Source organism: Saimiri boliviensis, chromosome 11, assembly GCF_048565385.1.
Source record: "Saimiri boliviensis isolate mSaiBol1 chromosome 11, mSaiBol1.pri, whole genome shotgun sequence".
Classification (NCBI taxonomy): domain Eukaryota; kingdom Metazoa; phylum Chordata; class Mammalia; order Primates; family Cebidae; genus Saimiri; species Saimiri boliviensis.
In genome coordinates this window covers 25,652,036-25,669,321 of record NC_133459.1, presented here as the reverse complement: position 1 = coordinate 25,669,321, position 17,286 = coordinate 25,652,036, and the positions used below count along the sequence as shown (strand labels likewise).

The 17,286-nt window shown below is 55.4% G+C and overlaps 1 protein-coding gene across 4 annotated transcripts; it reads right to left on the bottom strand.

Annotated features, from left to right (window-relative positions):
- Positions 1–355: 355 nt before the first annotated feature.
- SYTL1 (synaptotagmin like 1) lies at positions 356–17,274 on the bottom strand. Of its 4 annotated transcripts, none has more exons than XM_074380337.1 (16): positions 17,186–17,274; positions 11,514–11,584; positions 8,833–9,061; positions 6,787–6,935; positions 6,484–6,556; positions 6,351–6,399; positions 5,334–5,400; positions 4,988–5,088; positions 4,721–4,834; positions 4,350–4,510; positions 3,996–4,092; positions 3,532–3,690; positions 3,176–3,254; positions 2,957–3,056; positions 1,049–1,254; positions 356–836 (listed from the first exon to the last, which is right to left on the bottom strand). In XM_074380337.1, exons 3-16 carry the CDS (start codon positions 9,021–9,023, stop codon positions 697–699), a joined length of 1,686 nt encoding a protein of 561 aa, XP_074236438.1. In that variant the 5' UTR covers positions 9,024–9,061; positions 11,514–11,584; positions 17,186–17,274; the 3' UTR covers positions 356–696. The 4 variants fall into 4 exon arrangements, with proteins under 4 accessions (XP_074236438.1, XP_074236435.1, XP_074236437.1 ...); XM_074380334.1 differs by having other exon boundaries at positions 11,514–15,627; positions 17,186–17,270; XM_074380336.1 differs by having other exon boundaries at positions 15,475–17,254.
- Between the last annotated feature and the right edge of the window lie 12 nt (positions 17,275–17,286).

Genomic DNA, 17,286 nt, shown 5'->3' with positions numbered 1-17,286 from the left:
GAGGCAGGAGAATTGCTTGAAAATTAGCTGCAGGTGGTGGTGTCACATGCCTCTAGTCCCAGCTACTCAGGAGGCAGAGGTCATCCAGGCTGGGAGTGCAGTGGCATGATTATATTCATGCAGCCTCGAACTTCTGGATTCAAGTGATCCTTCCTCCTCAGCCTCCTGAATAGCTGGGACTGCAGGTGTGAGCCACCACACCCAGCTAATATTTAAACATTTTTGTTTTAGAAATAGCTTCTTGCTTTGTGGCATAGCTCACTGCAGTCTCTAACTCCTGAGCACAGGCAATCTGCCTGCCTCAGCCTCCCAAGTAGCTGGAACTACAGGCATGTGACACTACCACCTGCAGCTAATTTTTAATTTTTTTGTAGAGATGGGGCGGGGGGGGGGTCTTTCTATGTTGCTCAGGCTGGTCTTGAACTCCTGGGCTCAAGCAATCCTTCTGCCTCAGCCTCCCAAAGCACTGGGATTACAAGCGTGAGCCACTGTGCCTGGCTTCACTGAAGTCTTTATGGCAGAGTCTGAAGTTCCTTAACCTGGCCCCTCTTATTTCCCTGGCTTTTTCCAGCAATCACCTTTCTTCCTCCCTGCCCCAGCAGACACGAGCCCTTTATTGCTCTTAGAAGAGACTTTATTGACTTTAGCCAAGGGCAGGCCCTGAGATGGGGGTCCAGAGAGAGAGGTTTGATCAGGCTACGTCCTGGGGGCCAGGTTGGTTCTGAGCGGTAGAAGGCCATCCACCCACTCACACGGCTGCTCCAGGAGGGCCTGCCACAGCCGCTTCTCCTCTGGTGTGGAATCCATCCAGGGCACCTGCAGCCCATAGCTGCTGCCTGGATGTGTGTGGGCAGGGGTTGACGGCATGATCACATTAGACACCTTGGGGCCCCCAGACACCTGCCTGGTCCCAGATTATGCACTATCCCCAGTTAACTTCCTCAGTTATCAGTAGATACCAAAGCTCAGGAAAGGGCAGAGAGGTGTCCAAGGCCATACACTGAGCCCCCATCTCTCAACGCCTGCCTCAGGTCCCTGCCCCACTTACCAGTGCCCAGGCTGAGACGTGTGCCCCCCAGCTGGCGGCTGGCCAGGGCCCCATGGTCCCAGAGGGAGAGCTCAGCACAAGCCTGGCGCAGGTCAGCAGGCCCAAAGCCATCATACACCATGGTGTGGTTGAACACAGGGCTGAGGCTGCGTCGCACAACCCTTGTACGCTGGCGGCTGGCCCGGCTGTCATCAGGCAGCACGAAGCTGTGCGGGAGGTGGCCTGGCATCAGGTGACCAACCCTCACACTCGCTAGTCATCCAGTCACCATACACCACTCATTCTCCCTCACATGTGTCCATGCGCCCTGGCTCCTGCCTACCTGGCCTCAGACCCTCACTGCCCTGGGATCTTTGCACTAACTACCTCTCAGGTCTCCTGGCTTTAAAAGCTCCTGGCCAGGCAGGGTGGCTCATGCCTGTAATCTCAACCCTTTGGGAAGCTGAGACCACTGGATCACCTGAGGTCAGAAGTTCTGGATTCAAGCGACCAGCCCAGCCAACATAGCAAAACCCCATCTCTACTAAAAATACAAAAATTAGGCTGGGCACGGTGGCTAACACCTGTAACCCCAGCACTGTGGGAGGCCAAGGGGGGCAGATCACCTGAGGGCAGAAGTTCAAGACCAGCCTGACCAACATGGAGAAACCCTGTCTCTACTAAAGATTAGCCAGGTGTGTTGGCACATGCCTGTAATCCCAGCTACTCAGGAGGCTGAAATAGGAGAATTGCTTACATCCAGGAGACAGAGGTTGCAGTGAGCCAAGACACCACCATTGCACTCCAGCCTGGGCAACAAAAGCAAAACTCCATCTCAAAACAAAAAAATAAACAAAAATCAGCTGGGCATGATGGCATGCACCTGTAATCCCAGCTACTCAAGAATTGCTTGAGCCCAGGAGGTTGAAGCTGCAGTGAGCTGAGATCATGCCATTGCACTGCAGCCTAGGTAACAGAGCCAGACTGCATCTCAAAAAAAGAAAAAAATTGCAGCCCTATTCACAGAGCTGCAGAGTGATGTTTCTGAAATGCAGTTCTGCTACTTGCTGACTCAGTGACTTTCACTATCTTCCTGTTGTTCCACCACCACCCCTCCTCAGTTTCCAAGGTTTGGTTTTGTTTTGCTGAGACAGAGTCTAGCTCGTCCTCACCCAGGCTACAGTGCAGCGGGGTAATCTTTGCCTCACTGCAACCTTCTGCATTTGAGTGATTCTCCCACCTGTCTCCCAAGTAGCTGGGATTACAGGCGCCCACCATCATGCCTGGCTAATTTTTTGTATTTTTAGTAGAGACAGGGTTTCGCCATGTTGGTCAGGCTGGTTTTGAACTCCTGGCCTCAGGTCATCCGCCCGCCTCAGCCTCCCAAAGTGCTGGGATTACAGACGTGAGCCACCAAGCCAGGCCTGTTTCCAAGGTTTTCAAAGCCTCACAACCCCCTCTACAAAATACAGTGTTGCTCAGAAGTACAGTACCTGAAAGAAATAACGTCTCTGCCTCAGGGTGGACACCCAGAAGTGATCAGCCACCTCCGTTTCACTCTCTAAGGGTGGGGCAGCACCTGGAGGGACCCCTAGAGGTCCCCTGGAAGCTTAGAAAACCACTGAACTATAAGTTTGGGGCCAGGCCCCACAGTCTGGCCTCCCAGGTTCTCTATGGAGGGACCCCTGAAGTCCTCAGCCTCAGCTCTTCAACAAGACCTATAGGTGCCAGTCCTGCTGAAACGCAGTTCCTCAAAGATGTCCTCAACTTGCCTGACTCCAGACCTTTGCTCAAACTGTCCCCTTTCCCCCTGCTCAGTGGTGAAAGCTCGTCCTGCCTGATCAAGGGTTGATTAGTAGGGGTTTGTCAAGGTTGGGCACTTCACTGCAGGCAAAAGAAAGGGAAGCCCGGAGGGCCAGCACTCCTCACCATTGTACGTAAGTGTCCAGGGAGCCTGCCCGAATCGGCAGAAGGTCCCGAGCCTCCTTCACCCAGAAGTGCAGCTCCCCGCTCGGGGGCAGTCCTGTGCCTGCCGAGACGCTCAGCTGAGTCCCGCGCACGGATGGAGTCCACCGCCCCCCAACCCGTTGACAGGAGTCTCCCGTTTTTCAGGGTGGGTCCAGCTTGGCCTCTCCGGCTGCTACTCACCCTCGGAGCCGGCTGGGACGTACTTGAGGGACAGGGAGAGCAGCCCTCGGCTGGGAAGGTCGTCGGGATAGGGTGGGACCTGCGAGAGGCGAGCTTGTCGTGGAGCAGGGTCCAATGGAAAGGGGCCTCAGGAGGGTGGGGTCTGCAGACCTCGATGGGAGGCGGTTAGCAGAGACAGCGGGGCCCGCAGGGGCGGAACTTGGGGATCCCAGCACCCTCAGGGAAGGGGCCCTGAAGTTAAGAGGTTGAGGGGAGGCTCTGTCGAAGATGGGGTCTGAGGGAGCTGCGGGAGAGCCTGGTGGGGTACATGCAGGAGACCCGGGCCGCAGGTCTCCCTGCCGGTCCTGGCTCCTCACCCGGGGGTGCAGGGGGAGCCAGGTGGGCTCAGAGCCCCAGTCCCACGTGTCTAGAGGCACTTCAGCTTCGCCCAGAAAGATGTTGCGACCCAGACTTTCGCGGTGCCACACGGACAGGCTCAGCACGCGGCCCTGGAGCTCGGCCTGCGGTACGGAGTACTGGGGACAGGAGGGGCGCTTTAGCGGAGCACTGCTGGTGGCCCGCGTGGATGCTGTGCGAGTTGGCTGGGGCGGGTCCTACCGCGTTCCTAGCACAATGGAATCCTGGGGAGCCCCGAAGGGCATTAGTGGGGGTCTGGACTATCACCACGCCCACCACAAGGCTGGCACCCTGGACAACGCGTTAACGGGGCCCGCCCTGCCCATCCTCCAGGTAGTAACGGTACTGTGCCCCTGCCACCTCGCTCCGCAGGAAGGGGCATCCTGTTCATCAACAGGGAACTGCACTGTGGTCACAGCCTCACCCGGAGAGTCTCGTTGAAAACTGGATTCAGATTCCGTTTCTTCACCGCCGTCTTGCGCTTGCTCTGCTTATCGGGGAGGAGGTAGCTTTTGACGTAGCTGGGGAGGTGAGAACCGGAGGTGAGGAGGGGCCCTCCCAGAGCCTTCTCCCTTGCCTTGTGCGCTCCCCCAGCCACCACCCCGAACACGTGCTAGGCCTCGTGCTAAGCGCTTTACAGGGATTGTCTCACTCAATCCCACGCCTCCCAACAACGCTGCTGTTCCCATTTTGAAGATGAGGACGAGGAGAGCGAGACCCTGTGAATGGTGCACTTGGAAGAGACAGCCGCGCCCCGCTAGGCGGGCTGGGCACTCACGGGTCGGAGCGGTGGCGCCGGGCGGCAGCCAGGCCCTGGCACTGGATCACGTGCACGCGCAGCTCGGCAGTGCCCGGCTCGTAGTGCAGCGCGAAGTGCACGGAGCCGCGCACCTGCACCGCCTCCGCCTCGCCGGACAGGCTCAACTGGCTGCCACTCAGCTGCGGGCGGGAGTGGGTGGGAATCAGGGCCACTCGCAGGGCTCACGTCGGGGCCCGTGGTGGGAGCGCAGAGGGTTCAGATCCGGGTCATGGAGGGCAAGCCGGGGGTCTGCAGCGTTGGGTCCCACGGCGAGGGAGGAGCTGGCAGGGGCTGCGCGTCGAGGCGTGTCCACCTCCCCCGCCGCCCGGGCCCCCTCCCTCCCGCCTCACCGTGGAGGAGTTAAGGCTGGACACGGAGGAGCTGCTGCTGAGCATGCAGTTGAGTGAGGGGTCGGACCCTGGGGCCTCCTCCCCGTTCTCCAGGATCTGGGATACGTCCTTGGTCTGCAGAGGGGGCAAATGACGGGGCGCCCCTTCTTTCCCCGCCCCTGCCCCGAACGCCCTGGGTCGCAGGCTGCTTGCAGGCTTGGGCCGGAGCGCTCCCCGTCCAGAGTCCGCTCCGGGTCTTGAGCGCAGCCGCGGGCCACTCCCGCCTACCTGGGCTTTCAGCGGCCCGGGCTCCTGCTCTCCCCCCGACGCGGGCTCCGGCTCCGGGTCCGCCTTGTCGGCACAGATCTGCAGGTCCCCTTGGCCAGGGCCTGGGGTGGGGCACGAGATGCTGAGCGAACCCTCTCCTGCCCGCCCCTGAGCAAATTTGGAGGAACGGGTTTACAACCCCAGCGAGCTGCAGATTCAGGTCCCGGTGCTGCCCTGGGATCGTCCCCACCTCCGACGTGGGGTGGGAGTGGCGGGGAGAAGGGTGAACAGAGGTCCCTGGGGCTCCATAGAGCTGCCTCTGACCCCCGAAACCTCTCCGTGCTCCCCAACAGGCGCTCCCACTCACCTTCCTGGGACGCCTCCTCAGGATCTGAAGCCTTTAGAGGGACATAAGGCGATGGGAAATCAGGTCCCTGAAGGAATGAAGGGGTAGAGGTCACAGTGGAGGGGTTGGTAAGGGAGGGGTCAAAGGTCATGTTGGGGTCAGAGGTCAATGGTTCCGGAAACTACCCCAGTTTCAGGTTTAGGGCAGTACTGGGGCAGGGCTGGCAGCCAGCTGCAGGAGCCGGGGAGCCTGTGCTTCACAGCCCACCCCGCAGGGCTTGTGCTGCCTGACTCCCTGCTCCCATTGGTGGGGGCATTCATACCTGAGTCCTCCACCTCTGCCAGCCCAGTCCCTTATTTTATTTTATTTTTTTAAATACTGACCCATTGGTAAACATCCTTTTTTTTTTTTTTTTTTTTTTTTTTGAGATGGAGTTTCGATCTTGTTGCCCAGACTGGAGATCGCAATGGTGCCATCTCAGCTCACTGCAACCTCCACCTCCCAGGTTCAAGCGATTCTCCTGCCTCCACCTCTTGTGTCACCATGCCCGGCTAATTTTGTATTTTTAGTAGACATGGGGTTTCTCCATGTTGGTCAGGCTGGTCTCCAACTCCCGACCTCAGGTTATCTGCCTGCCTTGGCCTCCCAAAGTGCTGGTATTACAAGTGTGAGTTACTGCACCCAGCCTTTTGTTAATTTTTTATAGAGATGGAGGGCATTTTGCTATCTTGTCCAGGCTGGTCTTGAACTTCTGGGCTCAAGCGATCCTCGTGCCTCAGCCTCCTAAAGTGCTGGGATTACAGATGAGAGCCACCATGCCCGGCCCCACTTCACCCCTAATAGCCAGATTCAGAAGTTCCCTCAGAGGCTCATACCACTGTTCGACCCAGGAGATGCTTAGGTGCAGACACAGGAAGGGACATGTCCAGGGTCTCCCCATTCCCAGGCTGGGACCTTTCCCCCTTCCCCCTCCCTCCCCGCACATTCCATCTCCTCTCCAGGGACACTGTACTCACACATTGGCTCATTCACTCTTACCTCAGGCTCCCTGAGCCTCTCCTGGGGGGCCGCCTCATCAATGGAGAGCCTAGGAGTAGGGAGAGGACACTCAGAGGGAGGGACCCTGGTGACTGGTGGGCATGGTCTCCCCCTCCCTGAGACCCCTCCTCACCTGGGTTCTGGCACATCTTCCTTCTCTTTCACAGCAGCCTCGGCCTCCCCGTCGCTGCCTGGAGCCTGGTCTCCTGGGGGCAGGTGAGAAATTCTGTGAACCCCCATGTTCAGAAGCCTGGTTGTGACTCGGGAGAGGCCCTGGAGATGCCCACCCACCCCATGCCCACGGAGGGGCAATGCCCACTCAAAGACACACACAGGGGCAGCCAGGACTGGAGCCCTGGGCCCTCTCTCCCTGTCCACATACAGCCAGTGCCCTGGATGGCACATGGCTTGCCCTGCTGGGAGGATCTCCTCTCACCCCTGGAGCTCTTCTTCCTGCGCATAGAGGCTCGAACAAGGTCAGAGCCGAAGTGGGCACTGTGATGCCGCTGGGAGCGTGCTTCCTGGAACCAGTCCCCTGTCAGGATCTTCAGCTGCCCGGGGTCTGCCAGTGAGGCCCGGAGCTTGCTGGAGGAAGGGGGAGGGTGTGGCTATCATGACTCATCCAAGCAACATTCCCACCACGCACATGGTACCAGGCTTGGGACCAGGGGCCAGGGACCCAACAGCAAGTCAGATTTGATGTGTGCTATGGAGGAGCTCAGGCTGCTAGGGAGACCAAGTCTGGAAGAGACAAGTATGCTATAGTGAGCTAGATGATGTGATAGAAGAAGAGCCAGCTCTGCCTGTGAGAATCTAGGAGGGCTTCCCAGAGGAGATGACATTTGAATCACCTTGATTTATTTATTTACTTATTTTGAAATGGGGTCTCCCTCTATGCCCAGGCTGGAGTGCTGTGGCACAATCTTAGCTCACTGCAACCTTCATCTCCCAGGCTCAAGTGATCCTCCCACCTCAGCCTCCTGAGTAGCTGGAACTACAGGCACATGCCACCATGCCTGACTAATTTTTTGTGGTTTTTTGTAGAGATGGGGTTTTTCCATGTTGCCCAGGCTGGTCTCTAACTCCTAGACTCAAGTCATCCACCTGCCTAAGCCTCCCAAAATGTTAGGATTACAGGCATGAGCCACTGTGCCCAGCCTTGAATTGCTTCTTAAAAGACAAATTGGAATTCTCCAGGTAGAGAAGGGTAATAATAATTATTATTTTTTTATTATTTTTTTGAGACAGGGTCTCACTCCGTTGCCCAGGCTGGAGTGCAGTGGCATGATCATAGCTCACTGCAGCCTCACCTCCTGGGTTCAAGCAATCCTCTCGCCTCAGCTCCTGAATAGCTGGGACTACAGGCACATAACACGATGCCAGGCTAATTTTTTATATTCTGTAGAAATGGGGTCTCACTGTGTTGCCCAGGCTGATCTTGAATTCCTGGGCTCAAGCAATCCTCCCATCTCTACCTCCCAAAGTGCTAGGATTATAGGCATCGCCACTGTGCCTGTCCAATTCCTCTTAAATCAATGAAATAGAACTGCTTAGCTCCATTTTACAGGCGAAAAGCATGGTACTCGAGGTCAGGTGAGTTGCCCAAGGCTACATAGCTAGGAAGTGTTTGTCCCTAAACATTGCTTGTAACACCCATGCTCTTCTACCACTGTGCTCTTCCAGGAAGAAGTACCAGCATAGGCATAGAAGTGAAGGTGTGTCAGGGGCTGGGGAGCTCCTGAGTGGCTAGAGGGGTCATTTTATGTATTTGTCATGTAGGGGTTACAGTGGAAGAGGAGATGGTGGGGGCTGGCAAGGACCCACCAGGGAGGCCCAGTGGACCTCCTGGGAGCTTGCCCTCGACATTAGAGGCTGGGGAGCCAAGGGAAGTTTCAGCAGGGATATTAAGGACAGATCTGCCTGGGTGTGGTGGCTCACGTCTGTAATCCTGGCACTTTGGGAGGCCGAGGCGAGCGGATCACCTGAAGTCAGGAGTTTGAGACCAGCCTGAACATGGGGAAACCCCGTCTCTACTAAAAATACAAAATTTAGTTGGGCGTGGTGGCATGCGCCTATAATCCCAGCTACTCCTACTGTGGCAGGAGCAGCAGCACAGAGACACACATGCACACAACCTGAGGTACGGCCCACTTGAACCCAGGGGGCAGAGGTTGCAGTGAGCTGAAGAAAATGAAACTCTGTCTAAAAAAAAAAAAAAAAAAAAAAAAAAAGGGACAGATCCGGGGAGCTGCAGGAAGTGGGCTCAAGAGGCAAGTCTGGAGGCAGAGAGGCTGGTGAGAAGGCTGGTGCAGTCACCCCTGGAGAAGAGACGAGCTGTGAGCTGGCCAGGGTCAGAGGAGAGGAGACTAAAGGGCGAAACCGAGAACCACAAAGACATCTGACAGGCAGTGTGTCAGCAGGAGCAGGGTGGGGGCCACTCAAGCCTCTCGGTGCTCCCTGGCAAGGGTCTGCCCTGCCTCACCTGACACGCCCCTCCTCCAGCTGGCGCAGGCGGGCATCTCGTTGGAGGACGCCAGCAATGGCCTCCTGCTCCTCCTCTGTCAGGAAGCTGAGGTCCAACAGTCCTTCAGGCTCAGGCTTTGGCCCATGCGCCATGGAGAGAGAGGGCAGAGCCCAAAGCCCCTCTTGAGATGGGTGGCCCCTCTGGGGCATCAGCTGGGGCTGTGCCCCAGCTGGGCACACGTAGCTTCCTGGGGGAAGACGGAGGGTCTGGTCAAGCCCTGCATAAATACTTGGCACATCTTGGAGCCAACAGTCCTTTTTACCCCCAAACACTTGCCCCAGTATGGGTGGGGTGCCATTCCAGGACGGCTGAGCTCAAGGTGGGGTGAGAGGTACTCATGCACAGATGCATACACTGGCCCATGAACATACGCAGGCACACAGCAGAAGCAGCACAGAGACACACATGCACACACCGAGGTAGGGCCACACAGAACTGCAGCGATGGAACACACAGCACACGCACACACGTTTATCCATGTAGGCACAGATACAGTCCCACATGCACACTGATGCCTGCATAATGACAGGCACACACACAGCTGTTCCCCCACAAAGGGCCCTCTGCAGACACCAACCCGGACCCATGCCCAGGAGACATGCACACACATTTTTAAATCTGCACACAGCGGCCAGGTGTGGTGGCTCATGCCTGGAATCCCAACACTTTTGGGAGGCCGAGGCAGGAGGATCACCTGAGGTCAGGAGTTCGAGACCAGCCTGGCCAACATGGCAAAACCCCCATCTCTACTAAAAATGCAAAAATTAGTTGGGCGGGGGGGCACATGCCTGTAATTCCAGCTACTCAGGAAGCTGAGGCAGGAGAATCACTTGAACCTGGGAGGTAGAGGTTGTAGTGAGCTGAGATCGCACCACTGTACTCCAGCCTGGGTGACAGAGTGAGACTCCATCTCAAAACAAACAAATAAACCTGCATACAGCATGTGCACAGCAAGGTGGATCGACCCACCTGGATAGGTTCACCTATACATGAACAAGTCTGGGGACAAATATGTCCCTCGATAAAGATGTACATAAACAAAAATCACACAGACTTTGTACACACACATTGCCCAGCTAACTGGGTTGTGAGCTCCTTGGAGGCAGGGAGAGGGAGTCACCCTCAGAGCCAGTACTTTGCATACAACAGATGGTTGGTAAAAGTTTGATTAATTAAATGCAGAAATATGCCTGCACACACATGGGAATGCATGCATACAACCACCCACCTAGACACACAGGCACAGACACACACACACACCTGCTCACCCCCCAGCCCCAGGAACTTCATAGGCTGGGTCCCCTCCCGCCACCCTTCACCTCCACCCTGCCCTGGCCCATTTGGCCTTCCTGTCTGAGGCAACCTCCTCTTCAGCCCACACCCCCAACTTCCTCCCCCGAGGTAACTGCCGCACCCACTCCCATGGAGGCCTCCAACCCAGGGACGCCCCTGCCACCAGCCCTGCCCTCTTGCCTGGAGCCACCAGGCCCCTTTGCTCTGGCCACATGGCTCTCCTGAGACCAGGCTGGGGTACTGGCAGTGGAGACCTAGGCTGGCACAAGTACCACTCTCCTACCAGTGACGCCGGAAAGAAAACATTTGAGCGCTGAGGGGCACGGAGACGTGGCAAGGGGCCCATGACTTGGCCAGGGCTATGTCCTGAGCCCACTGGGTGCCTCTCATCTCTTCCCCGCCCCTTCTATGCCAGGGCTCCAGGTGGGGCTGGGAAAGCAGCTGGGCAGGCAGGTCCCTGCTTGTGTCTGCGCCTATTATGCTCTGTCCCCTTCCAGCTGAGTCAGTGGCTGAGCCCCAGTGATCCCTCTTGACACCCTCAGGAGCTGAAGCCTTCTGCGTGGCTGCACTGCATACATTCACTCTGTGAATACCTTTGTGCTCCACAGCAGCAGTTACCCTGAAATTCTATGGCCAAGGCGCGGGTCTTGCAAATGCACAGTTTGGGCTCCCCTGTGGATTGGGGTGTGAGTCCACATCCCTCTCTGTGCCATGTGGTGTGGCTGTGTGGGTCCGAGTCTGCTGGGCATGTCTGTGTAGCATGGGTCTGTGAGCTGCGGGGCTGTTGTGTGTGTCTTTGTGTCTTGCTGCAGTGTGATGCTGTGTGGTGACTATATTGTCGGTGCAGTGTGTTCAGTGACTTTCTGGGTGATAGCACCATGTGGGGTATGTGCAGGGTGCATTGTGTATTTCCTCCTGTGCTGTTCATGTGACTGGGCTGTGTGCTGTGGGGTGTCTCCGGGTGCCTTGTGGGCCACCAGGTGTGTGTGTCTGAGTGTGGATGGAAGGAGGGAAATGTTTGGCAGAACTGAGCCTATCTCTGTCCTGCAGGCCGGCCTGGGCTGGGCCATGGACATCAGAGCCCAGCATCCCCAGCAGCGACCCCTCCCTGAAATCCCCTCTCCTACCAGAGGCAGAATCAAGTGTCTGGTCTTCCCTGCTGTTTCAACACCGTGGGACAGATCCATTGGTCAAGAGGAGGGTCTGTCCATCTGTCTGGCTGTTCCAGTCCCAGACATGCGCCCACCTCTCCCAACCCCAAGGTGCTGGAGGGTGCTCAGGATACCAGATGGCAGTGCCTGCATCTCCCGACCCTGGCAGGGGACCCAGGCACCGACGTGTGTTACCTGTAGGGAGGACACCTTCGTAGGTGGCTCCAGCTCCCCTGGCAGCCGAGTTTCAGGGACTGGGAGAAGAGCTGTGAGGGAAGAAGGCTGACTCAACAGGCACCCCGGCCAGCAGCTGCCCCACACTGAGGAGGAGGAAACACCTCAGCAGGGCCTGATGCAAAACCGGGCCTGGACTCCCAGCGCCCCGGGGTGCACCCCTGCTGACTAGAGGCCGGGCTTGGCCCCAGCCACTCTGCAGAATGTGTAGCAGCCCCACCCTGCCCACAATGGAGCTGATAGGAACTCGCTTTGAAAGCAAGTTAGAAACCTTTCTTTTTCAGCACCAAGGGGAAGGAAGGATTGCAGCCTTTGCTGTCAGACCACCCTGCGCAGGGTCCCTGCTCTGCCACTAGGTATGTGACCTTAAGCAGGTCTCTTCCATTTCTTCCGATGCAAACTGTGGGGAGCAGAGTGTAAGGGGCCTATTCTAAGGGAAGTGAAAGTGCCTGGTGCAGGATGGCATAGTCAGTGCCAGGTGTCCCCACTCCAGCAGAGTCCAATGCCCATGGCCATTTCAGCAACCACTGCCCTCCATGTCCACATGTACCTCTGGGACGTGCTGGCCACAGCAGAGCAGCACTGTCGCCTCTACCATCCTGGGCCCCATCTGTTTGAGGCCTGAACTCTTCCAGTGCCAAGGTGAGGGTCTCACACCCTCTCTCTATGGGGAGTCCCCCGAACACCCCATTCTACACCTAGATTTTGTCCACACTGAGATGAGAAGGTTTGGGCCCTAGATTCCATTGGCTTCAGGAGCATGAACCTCCTGGGTTATCTTGGGCACAAGAGGCCACACCAAAGCTTTCTGACTATCTCCAAGTCAACTTCATTTCCCATGGCCTATCCTGCCCCAACCCCCTCCCGTGAACCTAGTGCCATGGATTAAAGATTAGACGGCTCCTCATAGACTCCTGGGAGAGGTGGGGCAAAGGGTGGATTCTAAGCAAAACCAGTCTGGGCATGGTGGCTCATGCCTGTAATGCCAGCACTTTGGGAGGTTGAGGTGGGCGGATCACTTGAGAATAGGAGTTTGAGACCAGCCTGGACATGGTGGAAACCCCGTCTCCACTCAAAATACAAAAATTAAGTCCGGGCGCAGTGGCTCACGCCTGTAATCCCAGCACTTTGGGAGGCCGAGGCGGGTGGATCACGAGGTCAAGAGATCGAGACCATTCTGGTTAACATGGTGAAACCCCGTCTCTACTAAAAATACAAAAATTAGCTGGGCATGGTGGCGCACACCTGTAGTCCCAGCTACTCGGGAGGCTGAGAAAGGAGAATTGCTTGAACCCAGGAGGCGGAGGTTGCGGTGAGCCGAGATCGCGCCATTGCACTCCAGCCTGGGTAACAAGAGTGAAACTCCATCTCAAAAAAATAAATAAATAAATAAAATAAATTTTAAAAAATACAAAAATTAGGTGGGCATGGTGGTGGGTGCCTGTAGTCCCAGCTACTTGGGAGGCTGAGGCAGGAGAATTACTTGAACCCTGGAGATGGAAGTTGCAGTGAGCAGAGATCTCACCACTGCACTCCAGCTTGGGCAACAGAGCAAGATTCTGTCTCAGAAAAAAACAAACAAAAAAACTCAACTCTTCCTTCCCCTCATCAGAACTGGCTCCCACCACCATTGAGAGACAGAGGGCCTCTCCTCCACCCCAGCCCATGGTGGAGGCTTCCCTACTTGTTTTTTCCAAGTTAATCTTATTTTTCTTTTTCTGTTTTTTTTTGTTTTGTTTTGTTTTTTTTTTTTTTTTTTTAAGATGGAGTCTTGCTCCATCACCCAGGCTGGAGTTTAATGGCGCAATCTCAGCTCACTGCAACCTCCACCTCCCAGGTTCACACGATTCTCCTGCCTCAGCCTCCTGAGTAGCTGGGATTACAGGTGCACACCACCACACCTGGCTAATTTTTTGTATTTTTAGTAGAGACAGGGTTTCACTATGTTGGCTAGACTGGTCTTGAACTCCTGACCTCGTGATCTGCCCGCCTGGGCCTCCCAAATTGCTGGGATTACATGCATCAGCCACCATGCCTGGCCAATCTTATTTTTCTCATCTGTTAAATGGGGGTACTAATTCCTCCTCAGAGGGTTTTCACTAAAATTCAGTGAGATCCCTGCAGACATTTTTTTTTTTTTGAGAGGGAGTTTCGCTGTTACCCAGGCTGGAGTGCAATGGCGCGATCTCGGCTAACCGCAACCTCCGCCTCCTGGGTTCAGGCAATTCTCCTGCCTTAGCCTCCCGAGTAGCTCAGATTACAGGCAGGCGCCACCATGCCCAGCTAATTTTTTTGTATTTTTAGTGGAGACGGGGTTTCACCATGTTGACCAGGATGGTCTTGATCTCTCGACCTCGTAATCCACCTCGGCCTCCCAAAGTGCTGAGATAATAGGCATGAGCCATGGCGCTCGGCCTTTTTTTTTTTTTTTTTTTTTTTTAAATTAAGTCTTGCTCTGTTGCCCAGGCTAGACAGAGTACATTGGCATGATCTTGGCTCACTGCACCCTCTGCTTCCCAGGTTCAAGTGATTCTCCCGCCTCAGCCTCCCGAGTAGCTGAGACTAACTAGTGCCCGGCTAATTTTTGTATTTTGAGTAGAGACGGAGTTTCACCATGTTGGCCAGGCTGGTCTCAAACTCCTGGCCTCAGGTGATCTTCCTGCCTCAGCCTACCAAAGTGTTGGGATTACAGGCGTAAGCCACCTTGCCTGGCCTCCCACAGACTCTTAATTAATGCATTTATGCACCCACACATGCAGTACTCATTAAGCAGCCACTGTGGGACCGTCACTGTGATGCTGCCACCTTCATTAAGGTCCTCAAAATGGAGAGTGGCCAACAGCATCCTCACCCCTTCCTGCCATCCTGGTCGTGGCACCCCTCCCAAGGTTGTTTCTCTGCCCCCCTCCCACCTCAGCAGCCCTTCCTCCTGGAAGACACGGAACAACTTTGTCTGCTCTTCGGGTTTCTAAATTTCCCTTCCTTTCTCTGCCTCCTGTCCTTCCTATAGCTGACTCCCTGAAGCTGGTATTTCCAGACATCTCTCCTGCTATGTCTCAACCTGCATTCATTTGGCCTCTTACCCACCTGAAACCTATTTCCAAGTTTCCTCCTCTGTAACCAGCCCCCATCGTCCTGGCCTCTGGCCTCCTGCTGCTTCCTGCCGCCTCCAGGTGCTGTCCACACTTCGCTCAAGCCGCCCTCCCACCTGTCCGTCTCTGCCGTCCTCCCCTGCCCAGGTCTCAGTCCCTGCTCAAAGCTTCCTCTTCTCCCACCTCCTTGTGGCCACACCCAGCCCCTCTGGCCCTTTGTTGCACAGCTTTTGAATATACTTTTGTCATCCTCTGGTTTGGAAGCTGCCAGCAGACAGCCAGGCCATCCCTTGGGCCCATTCACACAATTCCAAACCAGTCCAGCTTCCTTTAGACACATCTTGAGATGGAGCCTCACCACTTCCCAGGACAGCCTGGCACTCAGCTGTGCCAGCTCACCCCAGACCCTGCACTACTGTGGTCTCCAAGCCTGGGACTTCTTGGGATTGCTACCCTAACTCTGGCTCTCTCCCTTCGTCATATATACCCGCAGAGCCTTAGCTATGGACTATTTCCTGTCCCCTCAACACCCCTGGGCTTTCTGTGCCCCCTGTGGGAATGCTTTTCCCCAGCTCCAGGACTAGCTCAGCCTCTTCCAGAGTTCAGTGCTCCTGCGCTGCAGCCAGTCTCTAGGCAACGTCCTTCTGTTAAGAGGCAGGGTCCTAGAGGCCAGCAGATCTGGGTTGAAATCTGCCACACAGTTCCCTTGTGGCCTGGGATCAATGACAATCCCTCACTCTCTTCCTTTATGAAGGGGGTGGGGGACAATAGCCATCTCAGGGGCCTGCTGCTGGAAGGAGAGCTTCTATTCTACTTTCGCATCACAGCACCTCTCATTTCCACTCCTGCGCTCCAGTGAGAACATTGTACAAGGTGGCTCAGAAGGGGGCTCTGGAGTCCGGCTGCCGGGTTTCAACCAGTTCCACTGTTCCTTCCTCTGTGACCTGGAGCAAATCACTTTACTTCTCTGCTTACTTCTTCATCTGTAAAACGGGATGATGGCACCTACCTTGTTGTAGGGCTGTTGTGAGGCTAAGATGATTTTTATTACAAGGCCTAGCACAGAGTAAGCCCTTGCTAACTGTTGGTGACTTTTTTTTTTTTTAAAGAGATGGGGCCTTGCTCTGTCACCCTTGATCTCCTGGGCTCAAGCAATCCTCCCTCTTCAGCCTCCTGAGTAGCTGGGGCTGCAGGTAACCACCATCACACCCAGCTAATTTTATTTTTTGTAGAGATGGGGTCTCACTTTGTTGCCCAGACTGGTCTTTTTTTTTTTTTTTTTTTTAAAGATGGGGTTTCACCATGATGGCCAAGCTGGTCTTGAACTCCTGACCTCAGGTGATCCACCCACCTCGGCCTCCCAAAGTGCTAGGATTACAGGCGTGAGCCACAGCACCTGGCCCAGACTGGTCTTAAAATTCTTGGGCTCCCTCTGTCCTCCAGCCTTGGCCTCCCAAAGGGCTGGGATTACAGGTGTTTTACACTGTGGCTGACCCTGTTGGTGACTTCTATGGTACAATTTTATGTCCTGTTTCCCTAAGGCAAATTTTAAATTCTGCTAGGCTAACACAGGCCTTAAACCATTTTCTATCTATTCTGCTTTGGCTATCTTTAGTACTGAATTTGTCCCCCTTAACCAACTCTCGGATGGACGCATTATGCAAAACACATTTTTGAAAATGGAATTGCTGGGGCAATTCCACAGGGTGTAGTGGCTCATGCCTGTGATCCCAGCACTTTGGGAGGCTGAGGTGGGTGGACCACCTGGAGTTCAAGATCAGCCTGGCCAAAACATGGTAAAACCCCATCTCTCCTAAAAATACAAAAATTAGCCAGGCATGGTGGCAGGCACCTGTAATCCCAGCTACTCGGGACACTGAGGCATGAGAATCACTTGAATTTGGGAGGTGGACATTGCAATGAATCAAGGTCGTACCACTGTACTTCAGCCTGGGTGACAGAGCGAAACTGTCTCAAAAAGAAAAAAGAAAAGAAAATGGAATTGCTCCGAAGTGGGGAGGGGGCACCTTTGCCTTGCCCTGGATAAATCCCAGGCTTGGAGACCACAGCACTGCAGGGTCTGGGGTGAGCTGGCAGAGCATGTCCTCAGGGCCAGCTGCTAGAGCATGTCCTCAGGGCCACCTTCAGGACAGAGACCAAATCCTTGGCTAATTCAACTGAAGTGATGAATGGGCAGGGTTGGGAAAGGGTTCAGGGAGGAAGCGGCTTTTAAGCTGGGCCTTGGTTAGGGAAGGCCGCCATGAGGGGTACGGTGAAGAACAAAGGATCGGAGGCAGGAGAGGGTTGGATGGATACTGGGCCCAGAGGCTGGCCGTGCTCTTGGCTCATCCCTAACTCTGTACTCCTAGGGGCAGTGGGGACGGCAGTGGAGGCCCTACTCAGCCCTAACCCCAATCCTACAAGTCCTTTCCAACAAGGACGATGGAAGGGTTTCAATGCTCACCTGCCTCAAGGGGAAAGCTTTGGAATAGGGGATGTAGAATGGCAGGGAATTCCCGACTGAGCAGGGGTGGGATATACCTGAGGGATGCTGATGGCTCCAAGCACTGGACGCAGACTCAACCATGGCGCAGGCAACCAGACCCTTGTCAAGGGGCAGAGGGTCCCAAGAATACCAAGAC

Excerpts from the sequence above, each read along its gene's own strand:
- SYTL1 (XM_074380337.1), bottom strand. The coding sequence starts at position 9,023 with ATGCCCCAGAGGGGCCACCCATCTCAAGAGGGGCTTTGGGCTCTGCCC. Across the intron at positions 3,255-3,531 it reads GGCTCCCCCTGCACCCCCGG|GTCCCACCCTATCCCGACGA; the intron begins GTGAGGAGCCAG and ends CGCCTCTCGCAG. Across the intron at positions 3,057-3,175 it reads CGTCCCAGCCGGCTCCGAGG|GCACAGGACTGCCCCCGAGC; the intron begins GTGAGTAGCAGC and ends GCGTCTCGGCAG.